Here is an 18,203-nt window from a genome sequence, read left to right as displayed (position 1 = left end):
CTTTGATGAAGGAAGGGGCCATTAGCCAAGGAATTTGGGCAGCCTCTCAAAGATAGAAAAGGCAAGGAAACAGATTGTCCCCTAGAGCCTCTAGAAAGAAACACAGCCCAGCACCGCTGACAACTTGATTTTAGGCTACTGAGACCTGCAGCAAATCTCTGACAAACAGAGCTGTATGATAAAAAATTTGTGTTGTTTCAAGTTACTAAGTTTGTGCTAATTTGTTCTGCTCTAAACTTACAAGCCATGGATCTCGCCACCTCTTTACTTTTAAACTAGCTCAGTCACCTAGGTATCAAACAATACCAAAGAATAATAGAACAATACCAAAGAATATTTGAAAAATATTCATCACTGTAATCACTCAGAACCCTCCTAGCTTCAGTCCACAAAAATTACCATTCCTACTTTATATACATTCTTTCTTGTCAACAAGCCTATGAGGTAAGTACCATTGTCACCATCCTTGTTTTACAAATGAGGATCTAAAGCTGGGCTGTGTAGCAGGTATTGTTGGTACCCCACTGGATCCCCTTTTCTAACAGGACTGTGCACCCATTCGTATAACTGCTCAAAGCTCAGGAAGATCAATCTTAGCTTATGGGAGTCACCTCACCTGGATATTGCTGGGAGGTTATACCCAACCTTCCAGTGACTGACTGATGTGCAGTTAGAACAGACCAACCCTTTGCCCCTGAGCTGAACAATATCTGTGGTGCACTTCATGCTCCAGAACCCTCTGTAAGATCAGGGTAAGGTCAAACTTATACTGAAACTAATATGTTGTTCTCACTCCATTACAGGTTTCTCCTAAAAAAAATACTTTCTCGATAAATCACTGACCTAAGGAATCCCTTCTTGGGCTCTGCTTCTAGTAAACCTAAGAACATAGTAATTAAGTAAACTGCTCACACTTCACAGGGGTTCAGACCCAAGCAGTCTTCTGTCTCCAGAGCCTTTGCTTCTCAGGTCCCAACTCCTCTTGTCTCTTGATGCTTATGTTTCTATCCACTCATGCTTGAATTTGTTTTTTTACTCTTAGCTTTATACCTAAATTAGAGGCTTTTGGAGTTGCCTCACTCTTCTGGCTCCTTGCAATCTGGACTGCCTCAGTAGACCACATAGCCCCAGGTTTAGCCTCTCAGTTTACTTCTGTGGCGCCTATCTGAGCTCTCCTCAGTTCACTGCAAAGAAAGATTCAGGCACAGAGAAATGCCCCCTACAAATAAAGCCAGAAAAATAAAGTATGGCCCTTCATATCCACAAAGGAAGCTACCTACTCTCCTGTGGGAATGAGACTAAAACTGTTTTCTGATGGTTGAGTGGATTTATGGTAAGACAGGTATGCCCTTTCTATTGTCCTTGTGACAAAGGTACACATTTGTCAGAATTAAGTTGCAATATCTGACACTTTGGCCAAAATGGATGGTGAAGAACAGTCCACCCACACATCACCCAGGCATAAAGTGAATTTAAAATAAGAAACAGAGTATGATATGGGAAAAATATATGGACTTTGAAGTCATAATAGATCTGAACTCTAACTCTACCATGGGTTTTAATCTCTTTGAGCCTCAGTTTACTCGTATATAAAATATCAACACTTAGAAATATGTAAACCTCTCAGGACCAGTTTGAGAATTACATTTGTTTCAATTAAGTGAAAGATCTAACTCTCATGTCTGCATATAATAATCACTAGGAAACATGAATTCCTTTCCTCCAAGAAAGCTGCTCTCTTATTGTTTTGCAGGTTTTTGTTTTTGTTTTTTTCAGCCCCAAAGTCTTTGTCTTTGTTTTTTTCCTGGGATGGGGTACCCATGAATATGTTACAAAGGATGAAGAATATTAACTACCTTTTACTGAGCACTCACTGCGTGTCAGGCATTGTGCTGGTGTTCCACGTTACTTCACTCATTTAATTTTAACAACAAACAAACAAGTTAAGGAATACTTCCCCATTTCACAGATGAAGATGTTGAGACTCAGAAATATTAAGTAATTTGCCCAATTTCATAAAACTAGTAATTTACTGAGCCAACATTTGGACCCATGTCTGACTCCAGAACCCCTCTGTGGATTGCTATGCTTTTCTTGAAGCAACGTATACTCCGGATGAATTTTCAGTGTGAAAAACCATGAATTTAATAAAAATACACAGAAGCACCCATCTGAGGTGTTCTCATGTCATAATTGTAGGTATTAAGAAATATATGGCAGAGAAATGGATTAAAAAGCTAGAGACATATTCAAGGTTAGTGACTGGTTTCTCTTCCTGAATGAGCAGTAGTCTCACTTGTACTGAGCATACTTTAAGGATCAGAAGAACCAAGTCAGTGTTTATAAACATTCCCTTCAAAACAAAATGGGTGGCAGAGGCAAGAGGATTGCCTGAGCTCAGGAAGTTGAGACCAGCCTGAGCAACATGGCGAGACCTCCTTGTCTCTACAATAAATCAAAAAATCAGTCAGGTGTGGTGGCACATGCCTGTAGTTCCAGCTACTTGGAAGGCTGAGATGAAAGGATCGCCTAAGCCCAGCAGGTTGAGGCTGCAGTGGCCCTGAGGGTGCCACTGCACTTCAGCCTGGGTGATAGTGTGAGACTCCAACTCAAAAAAAAAAAGCACCTGGATTTTTACACACATTCATCTGGAATGGTGATATAAACCCCCAGTATAATGAACTTGAGGCACAGCAAGGATTTGAGTATTTTTTCAGCTCCAGTAAGATATCAAGACAGAATTCATGTCTAGTTAAGGGACCAAAAGAACCTGGAAAAACCACTTAAGATATACTGACCTACTCCAGTTGTATGTGGCCACCTTGCTTCTCTTAGGTGCTGTGTTTTTGACTAGATAAATTGGGAGCATACAGTGTATACATATGTTTTAGAGGAAGGTCTTCCTACAGATGTATAACCTATCAACAATTCTTCCTTATTGATATCATATTATCAAATACAATGAATGAAATCTTTCTCATAATTATAAAACCAGGGAACAGAAAATGCAATGGAAAAGTACAAGAAAATTAATAATGGTGAAAAGACATGAAAACTAACCTAATCAAATCAGCAAAATAAAGGGGAAAAAAGTAAGAAAAAAAAGTACAGTAAATAAACTATATATAGAATACTATAAAACATTATTTGAAAACTTAAAACAAAAATCAAACAAATTGAAAAGTATATGTCCTTAGACAAGAAGATTCTATCATTAAAATGTCAATTCCATACATCTACAGCGACTTAAATTAGAATCCCAATGGAATCTTCTTTGGGTTGGGGGAGACAGAATGAAATCAACAAGTAAATCAGCAGAATATATAATCCAGAATTTTAACTCTTAGAAATTTAATTCTCAGTGTATGAGATTCTAATTTATGACACACATTTGACAGGCAATCCTCTTGCCTCTGCCACCCATTTTGTTTTGAAGGAAATGTTTATAAATACTGACTTGGTTCTTCTGATCCTTAAAGGCATTTGAGGGGAAAAAAATGTCTTTTAGTAAATTATGCTGGGTCAATTGGCTATTTTTTGGAAGAAAATCAAAATGAACTCTCATATTAAATTCCATATAAAAATAAATATTTTACATGAATATTAATTTTAAATAACAAAACAATATAAACCTTCCCAGAAAATCTAGAATACTCCATACATATGATATAGGTATAGGTGTTGGAGACACTTTTGTAATCAAGAATGGAAATACAGAAACAATTTTTAAAGAGAGATAGGTATCTTGGACTATATAAAAATGTTTATATTTTGTATGTCAAAAGATACCACATACAGAGTCCAATGGAGAAGTAACTTATTTAGGGAAAATATGCATAATTTAAATGATAGACTAAATTTTAACATCTATAATATTTTAAAATTTGACAAGAAAATAACTCAGAAGATAAATACACTTTCATAAACACCACTGGAAATAAGAAATGTTATAACATTTTTGGTGACAGTAGGAATCTATCCTACAGGGGAAAAAAGAAATACATACACAATAAGCGTGTTTACTGCAGCAGAATTTATAATTAGAAAGTACAACCCCTCATCAAGATGTTAGTTGACTAAGTTATATATATTCCTATTAAGTATTCTTAAATAGCCATTGAAAATAGTGAACTAAAGATGTGTGTGTGTGTCTATCTTTATAGAAACATGGTAACAAAAGTATCAGGGTTATTTAGATCAATTACAGGTAGGGAAGTTAAGATTGATGAAAAGAAAAGGGGAAGAAGATGAAGGTGATGACAAAAAAAGGAAAGGAACAAAATTTCGCCTACACAAAAAGCATGTATAAAATTTCATCTGTGCCTTTATGAAAAAATATTTATATATATAATAGAAAATAAACTTTGAAAAAATAGCATTTTTTTTTGCTCAAACTTCTATAACTAAGAACTCTTAACCAATTCACAGACCCATTAATTCAAAATGGTGAGGTTTTATTTCTTTTAATTAAACCTAAGTAGTAGTTTAGGGGGAAAATGTTTAATGATATGAGGTATGGGAGATTTACAAGAATGTTATTGTTTATCTGTGCTACAAGATTTTCTACATTGATCTGAGTATGGGACAACAAACTATTGTTTAGGCCTATGATTCTCAAAATTTAGCTTGTATTAAAATCACTTTGTGAAAGGACAGACAGCCTCACTACTGGTTCCAGCCATTCTTATTTAGCAGATCTCAGGGTAGGACTCAATACTTTACATTTCTTACAAGTTCTCAGGGAAGGCAGACACTGTTGATCATGGAAGCACACATTGAAAAACAGTAGTTTAAAGTAAGCTAATGTCCAGATGAGGAAAAATAAGCTACAAAGTGCCCCCTTAACCACAGTTGTACTCACATTTAAGCCAGCTTTCTTCCAATAATAGTTGCTATACTGGTTAATCATGCACTTTGTTTTTTCTTTAAACTTTTCTTCTGAGTCAGTAGACCACCAAGGATCCAGGTTTCCATTTTTATCATATTTTCTGCCTAGCAAAAAGGAAAGTTCGAAGACACTTGTGTTATTTATGGAAATTAAATTCATTTTTCCTTTCCCTTACCTCGACAAGCCTTCAAAAAGCAGTCATAACAGTAGGGCACACTCTTCCTGAGAGCAGCTCTTGCATTCTCTCTAATGTCATGGGTTAATTGTAAAAAGGGTGAAAAGGATAAAGAGGATTGAGGAAGTTCTTTCCTTCTAAGGAACAAAGAGCATTTAAAAAATGAGATTCGTCAATTTACTGCATGCATGAGTCTTATCCAATCTTGAATTCTGTGTCTTCACCTGATCTGACCCCAAATGTTCTCTCGATTATGAAATAAAATGGCTTCATTCAGAAAGACTATGGAGGGAATCAGAGCGTTATTACCAGTGAAATTCCAAATGATCCATAGGAATAGCCTCAGTGAGTCATCTGCACTGTGCAACCACAGACCTTGACTCAGCCCTATGAGAACCTGTTTCCTCCAAGTTGCCAGGAGCCGAGAGACACATAAAACCTGTTATGAATCATTCCATAGCCATCAGTGTGGATGGGAGACCCATCTGTCCTGCTTAAACAAGGAAGACTGCTCTAAAAAGAAAACTTGGAGCAAGAATGGAAATCTCCAAAACACAATGGGAAAAAAGATTAGTTATACATATTTCTTGTTACACACTCACTCTTCATTTTCTCTACACCCTTTGAAATAAATGGTTGGATGCAACTCGATTATCTATATGCAAGATTACTGTTAGAATCTGAGGCATTGTTTAAATTTAATTATGGAGAGAGTTTACAAGAAAGTCCCCTAAGCAAAGGCATTGATTGGAACAATTCAAAGCTCTTCAGTAAAGCTACTTGCTACTAACAACACCTCCTGGGATAGTAGGGAGTCACTGTCCTCTGCCCACTAACCAGCCAATCATTAAATAGTTACTGAGCATGATTTATATGTGCAATTCACTGTTCCAAGTATTCCTTACAGAGTGGAATTGCCATCATTAAATCCTGTCCTTTGAGAGAAACTCCAGAAGGTCTCCAGAAGATTCTGAGGGGAAACTCTACTTACATGTCCTAGGAAGAAAGGCCTAGAGCCAAAAGAGCAATACTAGCTTTCATTTCTTAGCTAAGACTCTTCTCTCAGAAAAACCAAACACCCAAGGGCAGAAAGTCTAGTTCTGGAGAGTCAGATGACTACAAGGCAGCTACATTTTAACAGGGAAGAAGAGACTAGGGAAGCAAAATACCTAGGTAATTAAGGAGAGGCAGATAGGAGCACAGACAGAATCTTCCATAAGAATAAGAGCTAAAAGGGTTTCTGGCCCTGGAGTAGGCATCCAAGAAATGATGTTGGGAACTCTACAGGCAGGGAAAAAAGAGGTCCCCTTCTAGACAACATTGCCATGGGCCAGCTGGTTCTTGAGAATGCCTGTAAATCATTGTGTGGATGTGATAGTAATTTGCAGCTAATCCGTAAGTTTCAGAGACTTCATGTGGCTTTCCAATAATATTCCAAAGTTAAAGGAGAAAGGAGTGCTGATTAAAAATGACGAGGACTCACAAAGGTGACTATTTCTTTAGTTTATGCCATATTCTGCTCTTTCCTTTTGCCTTAATGTTACCAGAATACACAGAATATTCTATATCATGCATTATTAAGAAAGTATAGCCTAAAAAAGAATTCTGAAGACATACATGGAGGAGCTGATACCAATCCTACTGAAAGAATTCCCGGTAATTGAAAAAGATGGAATTCTCCCCAAATCATTTTACGAAGCTAACATCACACTGATACCCAAACTGGGTAAATATCCAATTAAAAAAAAAAAGAGAACTACAGGCCAATATCCCTTATGAACATAGATGCAAAAATCTTCAACAAGATTCTAGCAAATCAGGTCCAAAAACACATCTCAAAAATCATCCACCATGACCAAGTAGGCTTCATCCCCAGGATGCAGGGCTGACTCAACATCCACAAGACCATAAATGTAATTCAATACATCAACAGATGTAAAAACAAGAAATACATGATTATATCATAAGATGCAGAAAAAGCTTTTGATAAAAATCCAGCATTCCTTCTTGATAAAAACCCTCGAACACCTAGGTATGGAAGGAACATACCTCAAAATGGTCAGTGCCATCCACGATAAACCCACAGCTAGCATATTGCTAAACAGACAGAAACTGGAAACATTTCTCCTGAAAACTGGAACAAGACGAAGTTGCCCACTCTCACCCCTCTTGTTCAACAATGTGTTAGAAGTCCTAGCTAGAGCAATTAGACAAGAGAAGGAAATCAGGGGTATCCAAATAGGAAAAGAGGATGTCAAGTTATTCCTCTTTGCTGATGATATGATCCTACACCTCGAAAATCCAAGAGAATCTGTCAAAAACCTGCTTGCACTGATAAAGGACTTTGGCAAATTCTCAGGGTACAAAATAAATGTGCAAAAGACAGTTGCATTCTTATACACCAACAATAAGCAGGCAGAAAACCAAATAAAAATTACAATCCCATTCACAAAAGCCACACACACAAAAAAAATACCTTGGCATCTTCCTAACCAGAGAAATGAAAGACCTTTACAATGAGAACTACAAAACACTGTTGGAAGAAATCCAAGAAGACACAAACAAATGGAAAAATAGTCCATGCTCATGGATAGGAAGAATCAACAGTGTTAAGATGTCCATCCTGCCAAAGGCAATCTACAGATTCAACACAATACCCATTAAATTACCAACCTCATTCTTCTCAGACCTGGAAATGACAATACAGACATTCATATGGAAACATAAACAACTACAAATAGCCAAAACAATCTTTAGCAAAAGAAACAAAGCAGGAGGTATCACACTGTCAGACTTCAAACTATAAGGTTACAACAATCAAAAGAGCCTGGTATTGGTACAAGAACAGGCATACAGACCAATGAAACAGGATAGAAATTCTGGAAGCAAAGCCTCAATTTCTCAACCAACTCATCTTTGACAAAGCCTCCAACAACCACCACTGGGGAGAGGAGAACCTATTCAGTAAATGGTGCTGGGAAAACTGGCTGATCACATGCAGAAGATTGAAACAGGACCTTACCTATCACCATACACAAAAAGTAACTCTAAATGGATCAAAGACCCAAATGTAAAACAACAAACCAAGAATCTTAGAAAATGCAGGAGACACCCATATAGAAATTGGAACTGGCAACCAATTCCTGATCAGAACCCTAAGTGCCCATACCATAAGAAATAAGATAACCAAGTGGGACCTCATCAAACTGACGAGCTTCTGTAAAGAAAAATAAACCATCAAGAGAGCAGGGAGGCAGCCCACAGAATGAGAAAAAATATTTGCCAACTGTTTATCTGACAAAGGCCTGACATCTAGGATCTACAAGGAATTCAAATGCGTCGAAAGGAAAAAAAAAACAAGCAGCCCCATTAAAAAGTGGGTAAAAGACATGAATAGACACTTCTCAAAAGAAGAGATATGAGCAGCCAACAGACACATGAAAAAGTGCTCAGCCTCACTCATCATCAGAGAAATGCAAATCAAAACCACATTGAGATACCACCTAACCACAGTAAGAATGGCCATCATGAACAAAACAAACAAAACAGATGCTGCGGAGGATACAGAGAAAAAGGAATGCTGGTGGGAATGCAAACTAGTGCAACCTCTCTGGAAGACAGTGTAGCAATTTTTGAAAGAACTAAAAATTGACCTTCCATATGACCCAGCAATCCCCCTACTGGAAATATGCCCAGAGGAACACAAATCATTCTACAAAAAAGATACCTACACATGCATGTTTGTTGCAGCTCTATTCACAATAGCAAAAGCAGGAAACCAACCATGTTGCCCATCAAAGCTGGACTGGATTAAAAAAATGTGGTACATATACATAACGAAATATTATGCCATCTTAAATGAGGACAAACATGGACTTCGTGGCAACATGGATGTATTTAGAGTCGATAATACTCAGTGATCTATCACAGAAACAAAGAACAGAGTACCATATGTTCTCACTCATAAGCGAACCTTGAACAATTATAATACTATAAGAAAGTGATTGGCAGTAGTGGGAAACTGCCAGGGGAAGGGGGTGGGATGGGCAGTTGAGGGAAACTGCCAGTGCAGGGAGGGGCACACCTCATCAGACGGGGACCTCATCAGAAGGGTATGTTCATCATAATGAACATTTGTATACCTAACCCTTAATTGTACCCCACATCTTTAAAATAAAGGGGAAAAAAGAATTCTGAATATACACTAATATAAGGAAAACAGGTCAGATGCAATGGCTCACACCTGTAATCCCAGCATTTTGGGAGGCAGAGGCAAGAGGATTGCCTAAGCTCAGGAGTTCGAAACCAGCCTGGGCAACTTGGCAAGACCGCATCTCTACAATAAATTTTAAAAATTAGCCAGGCATGGTGGCACGTGCCTGTGGTTCCAACTACTTGGAAGGCTGAGGTGGAAGGATTGCCTAAGCCCAGCAGGTTGAGTCTGCGGTAGCCGTGAGTGTGTCACTGCACTCCAGCTTGGGTGACAGAGTGAGACTCTGACTCAAAAAGAAAAAGAAAAATAGAGATTAAAAACTGCATAATCCTTGAAATTGTTTAAAGGTATCAGTCAGCCGAGCTCGAGTCCTAACTCGGAGACATGTATAATCATCATTGGAGCAGAGCTCACACCACCAGGGAGAATATTCAACCAAGATGGTGAATAAAGAAATGACAAAGGGAGAAGCTATAAAGCAATTCCTGTAACTGTTGTGGTACTACAGCAATTCTGATCTAAATGCAAAGCTAATTTCATTGAGCTTACAAGGTCTTTCTTTTATTCTACCTCTATCACCAATGGGAACAATTGCTTATTTATTGCAAGTTATCACAGCAAGAAATGGGGAAAAGTTTTCAATCCCTAATCATATTGCATTGGATAATCTTCAAGCTTTGTTGCTGCTGCTATGCAAAGATAATCGCAATTAACATGCATATAGTCAACATTATTATAAAAGCAGCAGCTTATAAAATGAACCAGTACTTACCATTATTATCAAATCCATGTGTAAATTCATGTCCGACAATTACTCCTATAGCACCATAACTCAGAGATCTATGGCATAAATACACAATTTGGAAAAAATTACAAGCAAGAATCTCAGAGCATAATCCTTTAATTTTTCAATGGAAAGCCAAGATAAACTGTTTTCTAGTAACCATGGTAATAACAATCTAATAACTATACCCATAAAACCGTAAAAAAAATTAAACACACCTTCCAATTGAAATGGGCAAAGAAGATATAAGTTCCAACATTGTCATCATGATCACATATGAACCTTAGTGTCCTTAGTGTGAAATTAGGGATGTAAGAGAGATAATTTCTAAAATCCCTTTCAGCCCTGAGATTTCTATGATTCCATATCTGCTCTAGCTATATTTTATATTTATGAACACCTAAAACAGAGCTTCAAAAGATGCTGTCAGTAAATATACCATTTCTTTTTTTATCTGAAAACTTGTTGAAAAGTCACTATAATCTTAGAAGTTAAACTGTTTTCCAGATGCAGTCATAAAAAGAATAGAGCAGAGATTAAAAGGGATCACTGTTTTCAAAAGTAGTCATGTTCCTTAGTCTCTGTTGTAGATGAGGTGACAACTGAATAGCAAAGACTGTGAAGTCAACCAGGTTTAGAAAAAGTGTTCCATTATTTCTCTTCACCTCTGAAGAAGCATGTGGTAGGTTATCTATAAAGGTGGCCACCAACAACTCTACTCACCCCTGAATGCACATGTCCCCTCCTCCCATCAAGAGGCAATCTATTTCCCTACCCTTACATTTGGACTAGCCTTGGGACTTGCTGTGACCAACAATGCAGTGGAAGGGGTCAGGTATGTCTTCTGGGACCAGGACTTAAGAGACTTTGTAGCTTCCATTTTCTGCCCTCTTGGAAGTCAGCCATAATGAAAAGGAGTTCAACCACCCAGCTGGAGAGAAAGGCCAAGTGAAGCAAGCAAGAAACTCCAAACGTTGAGACACTCTGAAGGAAGAGAGAGAGGCCCCTGCCAGGCCCCAGGCATTAGAGCCAGCCCAACTGGGGCACAGACATATGAGTGAAGTCACCTTAAATCCTCCGGCCCTAGTTAAGCTGCCTGAACCAGCACTATACATAGCAGGGACCAGCTGTCTCAGCTCAGTCCTGCCCAAATTGCAGAAGTCATAAGCCAATAAATGACTGGTTGGTGGTAGTTTGTGATGTAGCAACAGATAACTGAAGCAAAGAATATTTGTAATATATGAATAAATCAAAATGGGTTTCCATATGTGTGTATCTGTGATTTTCTCTCAACTCTAAGTTTCAGTGAACTCTTAATGTACTTGTTCAAAGCTAAATTCTCTGTGCCTAGTACATAGTAAGAAAGTAATGACAATTTAGTTGATTAGTTGACTTTAACCACTTTATGCAAGTGACAGATCTATATGTATCTTATTTTAGTCATATAACCTGTGGATGAGGATTATAGACAACTTAGAATTCTTATTGTAGGGATTCATCATGAGATTTGCAATTATACTAAAAATATTTCACAGTTGGCTCCTGACATGCAACATCAAAAGTTTCCCAGCAAATAGACAGGACCTATAACTGAAAGGAATGGAAATTTTTGAAGCAACATGTTATTACAGGACATAATGATCCTTACCATGCTAATTGTTTGTCTCAACTATACCCAAGAAAGTGCTGTAAGATTTAATTTTTCCTCTTGGTGGCAATTCTTTCCTTTGTTATTTCTTTCCTGCAAGGTAATTTGCATTTGAAAAAATGCTTCCTACTGTTTTTCCATCATTGCAAACCTTCATTAAAGAAGTAAGAGTAAAATTATGCATTTCAATCATAGAGCTATCATAGTAGTGTGGGATAAACTTATAACTTTACATAGTGTTAATTTTTGCAGCAGTAGCTATCAATGTCCAGCCTGCAACATTTAGTTTTTCCAGGTCTCTCAGCCCTGAGAATAAGTATTCAGTCCTCTACAGCCCTCAGTCAATGCTGTTGACTGGATGAATTTAAGGAATGAACAATGGAAGTTTATAGAAACTGCTCTGCAATAAATGTCCCTTAAGAAGGACTGCTCCAACAAGCTTCCTATTTGCAAACGGTAATAGAGAATTCAGAGAATGATTGAATCATTGTAAGTTTCAATTCTCAGTTACATAATCACAGTTCTTTGGACAAGAGACAAAGAAAAAGTAATTTTATATGACTAAGCCTGATAATAATAATGTTTCATAATATTAAATTCGCATCCTCCATTTTGTCAATGAGAATTATTTAAATTAGCATGTCATAAAAAAATAAATAAACTCATATAACTTTCAAAATACAACTGTGACTGGCTGGCTAGAAACTGGAATACTTCTTTCAATGAAGATCTAGCTTTCCAAAAATAAAATGAGAAAGACAATAATTTTACTACTTACTCAGTTTCTCTTTTGATCTTATTACCCAATGGGCTTAACATATGCGCAGAATTTGCTGTCAACAAAAAAAAACTATACTGCTTTCTGGACTAACCATGATCTCACACAGCTATCAAAAATCTTCGAGGAGGAAGTGGTTTTAAGGTCATCTGGTTCAGCTTCCTACTAGAGTCATGAGCCCCTTCTACAAAAACCATTCAAATGGTCATAAGACTTCTGCTTAGGTATTTTCAGTGACCAGCAGCTCACCCCCTTCTGAGATAACCCAACTCCTCTTTTAGTGGGTCTAAATTTAACAGCTCTCCCTAATATTGATCTAAAATTTCTTTTCTATGGCTTCCATCTCTTGGTCTGGTGTAGCTTCTAGTTAAACATCTATTGACCCCTCTGAATAGAGGAAATCATTCTGCTTAACTTTCCTTCAAAAATGTGAAGATAGTTACAAGGTTCTCTTGAATTGTTCTCAAGTTCTCTCAACTCTCATTTTTCAGTTACGAATTCTAGACTAGCATTTCCAAAAACATAAGGAAAAGGGGAGTTTGGGAACTTCTGGATTAAATATATTTATATAGGTTTCTTTCTTACATAAGTTATTGGAAACTTATGCTGATGAGTAGTGTGAGTATTCAAAGCAGAAGGAAGGAGGAGACTTACCTCTATTACTATTACATGGAACACACACTTTGGGAAATGTTGTCTTCAGTCATTTATAAACCTGATTCCTCTAGAAACAAAAGCTTGTTCATGCCTCATAATTAGACTTAACACTCAGGTGAGGGCTAAGCTGACCAGGGTGAACAGAAAGGAGGTCCACTCCCTTGATTATGGAAGCTATCCATCTATCAATACAGGAGACATGGATATATGAAAAGCCTTCTCACTGGACCATGTCTTCCCATGTCTTTCAGCATCTCCATATTCTTAATGTCAAGTATACTTAATAATACCTAATAGCTATTCATTGAGTGGATATCTTAAGTAAGAATGGATGACTTTAGTGAGGACATAGAATTCTTTAGGAAAAAAAAAATCTCACACACTCAAGTATCAACAATGGCAGAACTCACAGACAGATGCCAACATTAATTCCTAAGTTTCTATGATCTTGACTTGTATGTCAGAAAAATCATGCTCATGCTCATGTACCCAATAAACAAATCACTGAATCAATAACTTCAAAACCGAATCAAGTGATTTTCATGTCTCCAGCTACATAACAACAATAATAGAAGCTCAGTTAAATTGTTAACAATAAGCAAAATCAAAGAATTCTAGGACATTTTAGCTGAAAAAAGCTTACGGAATATTTAGCCTAAGTGTTAAATTTTTAGAAATATACATATACATATGTATATTTCTAATCTTAAAAGTAGGGAAAATTGATTGCAAATACCTAAACACTAAAAAAAGGAAAAAAAAAATGCAGCCGAAGCCTGGAATGGCATTAATGGTTTTGGTTAAATACAAACAATTTTCATTCTAATGATAGTGTTTTCTTATAGTAGACTTTACTGATAACCTGCCCATGTCCCCTCAGCACTCACCAATTTTGATCACACCAATCTGAGAGCTTCCAAATGCCAGCACCTGAAATTAATTGCCTAAGGACTTTCTCCAGCCACCAGTGCCCACCTAGGCTGGGCACTGCCAAGGAGGTAATACCCCTGGTAGCAACCCTCAATCAATGATGGAAGGTGAGTTGAAGGATAAATACTCCGGCTCCCTTACCTGTTAGTTGGAATGACTCTGAAGAATGTTCTATAGTTTCCCAGTAAGACTGAGCCCCAGTTGCCCATGATGACAACTGGCTTTGTAACACACATGTGGTAGGTAGAATAATGGCCTCCAAAAGATGTACACATGCTAATCCCTGGAACCTATAAGTATGTTATGTTATACAGCAAAAGGGAATTAAGGGTGCAGATAAAATTAAGGTTGCTCATCAATTGACAAGAAATCCAGGAAGTCATCCTGGATTATCTGGGTGGCCCAATGTAATCACAAGGGCCCGTGAAAGTAGAAAAGAGAGGCAGAAGATGAGAGTCAGAAGGAGATGTGTCTATGGAACTTTAAAGATGAAGAAAGAGGCCCATGAGTCAAAGAACGTGGTTCCCTTTAGAAGCTAGAAACGGCAAGGAAATGAACTCTTCCCTAGAGCTTCCAAAAAGGAATGCAGACCTGCTGACACCTTGATTTTAGCCCAATGAGACCCAGATTGGACTCCTGCCCTACAGAACCATAAACTAATAAATTTATGTAGTTTTAAGTCACTAAGCGTGTGGCAATTCATTTTAGCAGCTGTAAATTACTCATAAGACATAATTCTTTGTTTTCCTTGCTCCCTGTCTCACTTCCTCACTCCTCTGCTGGTGTTTCCCGGTGCCATCTCCCAAAAGAACTATTTGCACTTGAATACATATCACAGGGTCTGCTTCTGGGGAAGTTCAAATCAAAACATCGCCATCATATTTATCTTATTTATATATATATATATATATATATATATATATATATGGGAATCCATATTTTTTAAACCTACATAATCACATTTAAATTGTCATATACTAAACCGAAATGCAAGAGACTCAGCTCCCAAAATCAAGACTAAATTTTCCATGCATTAAAGTGACAGAGCAAGCAAAGGTATATAATAAAAGTGGTGATAGTATTGACAATAAGTATTATCAAAATCCCTACTACATATGGAAATTCTGAATGACATAAATCTACCAGCTATTGTACTAATGGCCTTTAAATCAGTATTCCTAAGTCCAGACTTATCTATAACTCCACAGGTTATATTTCTTTTTTTTTTTTTTAATTGGAGTCTCACTCTGTCGCCCAGACTGGAGTGCAGTGGGCCGCTCCCGGGCCACCGCAGCCTTGACCTGCTGGGCTCCGGCGATCCTTCCGCCTCAGCCTTCTAAGTAGCTGGAATTACAGGCATGCGCTACCACGCCCGGCTGATTTTTTGATTTATTGTAGAGATGAGATCTCGCTGCCCAGGTTATATTTCTAAAGACAAATTTGATTATTTTACTTACTGACTCAAAACCATCAATATTTTCTATTGCCTCTTAGGATCCAAGCTTCTTACCTGGCATTCAGAGCCCTCTAATATCAAAAGAAGGTTAAACTTCTTTTCCAAACTTTTTTCCCACTGCTTCCTTTCATATACCATTTGGGCTAGCCAAACCGAACTCTGCCATTCTCTAAACACTTTTCCTTCATTTTCTCACATTGTTTCCTCTACCTGGAATAGTTTTAGATCCAACAACTCAAAACCCCAACAATCCTTCAAGTTCTAAATATTGGTACTATGAGTCAATGGTAAGTGAATAAATTCACAAAAATGAAAACCGCATATGTGTAAGCTGGCTTTCCTGTCCTGGCACACACTCTGATAACAAGGATCAGAAAACAAATCCCTAAAATGATAAAAGTAGATCTGACTCATGCCAGGTTCTATGCCCTCTTTCTGCTGAATAATCACTGACTTTGTTTCTGCTGACCTCTGTCAAAGCAATGTGTTCCCTCTGAATCTGTCAACAACTGGTTTCCTTACTAATTTACTCACCGAGGATATTCTGTTCCCCAAAAGAAAGGCTTCTGGAGCTCTCCTGCTGGAAATCCTGTGGAAAAGACAAACAAAAATGGATTTGATATAATGATGAGTACCAGGTTTTAGACACAGCCTTGAGGTTTCAAGGGTTCATCTGAAAGGCACTCCTTATGGCACTAGAAGCCCTCTAAGAGATCCAACCATCTCAAGGATGATATTAATTCAACTGAGTCAGGTATGGTAGCTCACGTCTATAATCCCAGCACTTTGGGAGACCAAGGTAGGAGGATTGCTTGAGGCTAAAACTTCAAGACCAGCCAAGACAACATAGTGAGAAGTCTGTCTCTCCAACAAATTTAAAAAATCTTAGTCAGGCATAGTGGCATGTCTGTAGTACCAGCTACTAAGGAGGCTGAGGCAGGAGGATCACTTGAGCCCAGAAGTTGGATGCTGCAGCAAACTATAATCACGCCGCTGCACTCCAGCCTGTCTCTTAAAAATAATAATAATAAATAAACATACAAATAAATAATTCAACTGAGATGAAATAAGTATATTAAAAGGTTTCAAGGAAATCATTTTGCACAGAAACACTATTGGCAGTGTCCAGCCTGCTGTGAATTGGGGTCCTTCACTCACAGTGTGCCCATGAGACTTCAGGCTGTCCAGCAGCTTCCCTGATACAGAAAGGGCCAGCTTCATGGACATACAACCTATACAGCCCCATAGGCCTCATGCAGAGAAGGGTCATGCACTTTGTTTTATCTTGAAATTCTTAATAATTTTATCTTTGAACTTGTATTTTGTAAGTGAAGCCTGGGAGACAATGGAACAAGTGCGTGAACAGAGGAAACACTCAATATGCATGTCTGCAGCTCATAGAAGCCCCATTCACACACAGTGTTCACAATGCCCCAGGAGCACAGGATTCCAGCAGACCTACAATGCTTGGGAGTTCAGTGCAATGCAGAATGAATACAAGGTCAGCATGTTATGTCTAGGACTGAGTAAGTGGGGGCTCTGACAGCCCAAAAAATTCACAATGCCTTCCATTCAAACAAGAATTCATTTTGATCATTAAAAGAAGGTAGTGGCATTCTAAAAAAACATGAATAACCGAGGAATCCTGTCATATCCTTTCTGACTCCTGCTACTTCCCTGTACTGGCCAACCACTTACTCCAGAAATGAAGACATATAAGAAAAAGATAGGACAACCCAGTATTTCCTTCCTTTCAGTCCTTCCTTACTCATTAGTAAGCCGAAGGTAAAGAGTGTTGGTAAACTGTGTGCACATTGATACATGAAATTAAAACAGTAGAGTTGGTTTTGTGCAGCACTTCCACCATGCTGATAAGAACAAAATACATATGCATGTACATGTATATGCAAATACATGTACAAGCTACACAATAAAACTGCGTCATTTTGGTAATTCGACATACAAATTAAATGCTCTTATATCTGTATTTAAAATTGGTATCACACAATATGATAAGTGATATAATTCATGCTAATAATTTACATTTTCATTTGCCAACTGTATATCTGACAAAGGCCTAACATCTAGGATCTACAAGGAACTCAAACATGTCAAAAGGAAAAAAAACAAACAGCCCCATTAAAAAGTGGGCAAAAGACATGAATAGACACTTGTCAAAAGAAGATATACGGGCAGCCAACAGACACATGAAAAAGTGCTCAGCCTTACTCATCATCAGAGAAATGCAAATCAAAACCACATTGGGATACCACGTAACCCAAGTAAGGATGTCCATCATTAATAAAACAATAAAACAAACAACAGATGCTGGCGAGGATATGGAGAAAAAGGAACACTTCTACACTGTTGGTGGGAACGCAAACTAGTGCAGCCTATTTGGAAGACAGTGTGGCGATTTCTGAAAGAACTAGAAATTCACCTTCCATATGTCTCAGCAATTGCCCTATTGGGAATATACCCAGAGGAATTCAAATCATTCAACAAAAAAGATACCTGCACACGTATGTTTGTTGCAGCTCTATCCACAATAGCAAAAACATGGAACCAACCGTGTTGCCCATCGAAACCAGACTGGATAAAAAAAATGTGGTACAGCCGGACTCAGTGGCTCAGCCTGTAATCCCACGCCTTGGGAGGCTGAGGTGAGTGGATT

The 18,203-nt window shown here is 37.9% G+C and overlaps 1 protein-coding gene across 1 annotated transcript in view; it reads right to left on the bottom strand.

Annotated features, from left to right (window-relative positions):
- The window catches only part of LOC103252876 (phosphate-regulating neutral endopeptidase-like), a 50,913-nt gene that overhangs the window by 11,429 nt on the left and 21,281 nt on the right, over positions 1 to 18,203 (bottom strand). The window contains exons 3-5 of the mRNA XM_021709331.1: positions 16,064 to 16,118; positions 10,049 to 10,116; positions 4,862 to 4,992 (exon numbers count right to left, since the gene is read on the bottom strand). Of these exons, the coding sequence (XP_021565006.1) occupies positions 4,862 to 4,992; positions 10,049 to 10,116; positions 16,064 to 16,118 (254 nt within the window). The remainder of the gene's footprint in view (positions 1 to 4,861; positions 4,993 to 10,048; positions 10,117 to 16,063; positions 16,119 to 18,203) is intronic.

Source organism: Carlito syrichta, unplaced genomic scaffold, assembly GCF_000164805.1.
Source record: "Carlito syrichta isolate Samal-C Ts95f unplaced genomic scaffold, Tarsius_syrichta-2.0.1 Scaffold174522, whole genome shotgun sequence".
Taxonomy (NCBI): Eukaryota; Metazoa; Chordata; class Mammalia; order Primates; family Tarsiidae; genus Carlito; species Carlito syrichta.
This window is presented reverse-complemented; position numbering and strand designations above follow the sequence as displayed.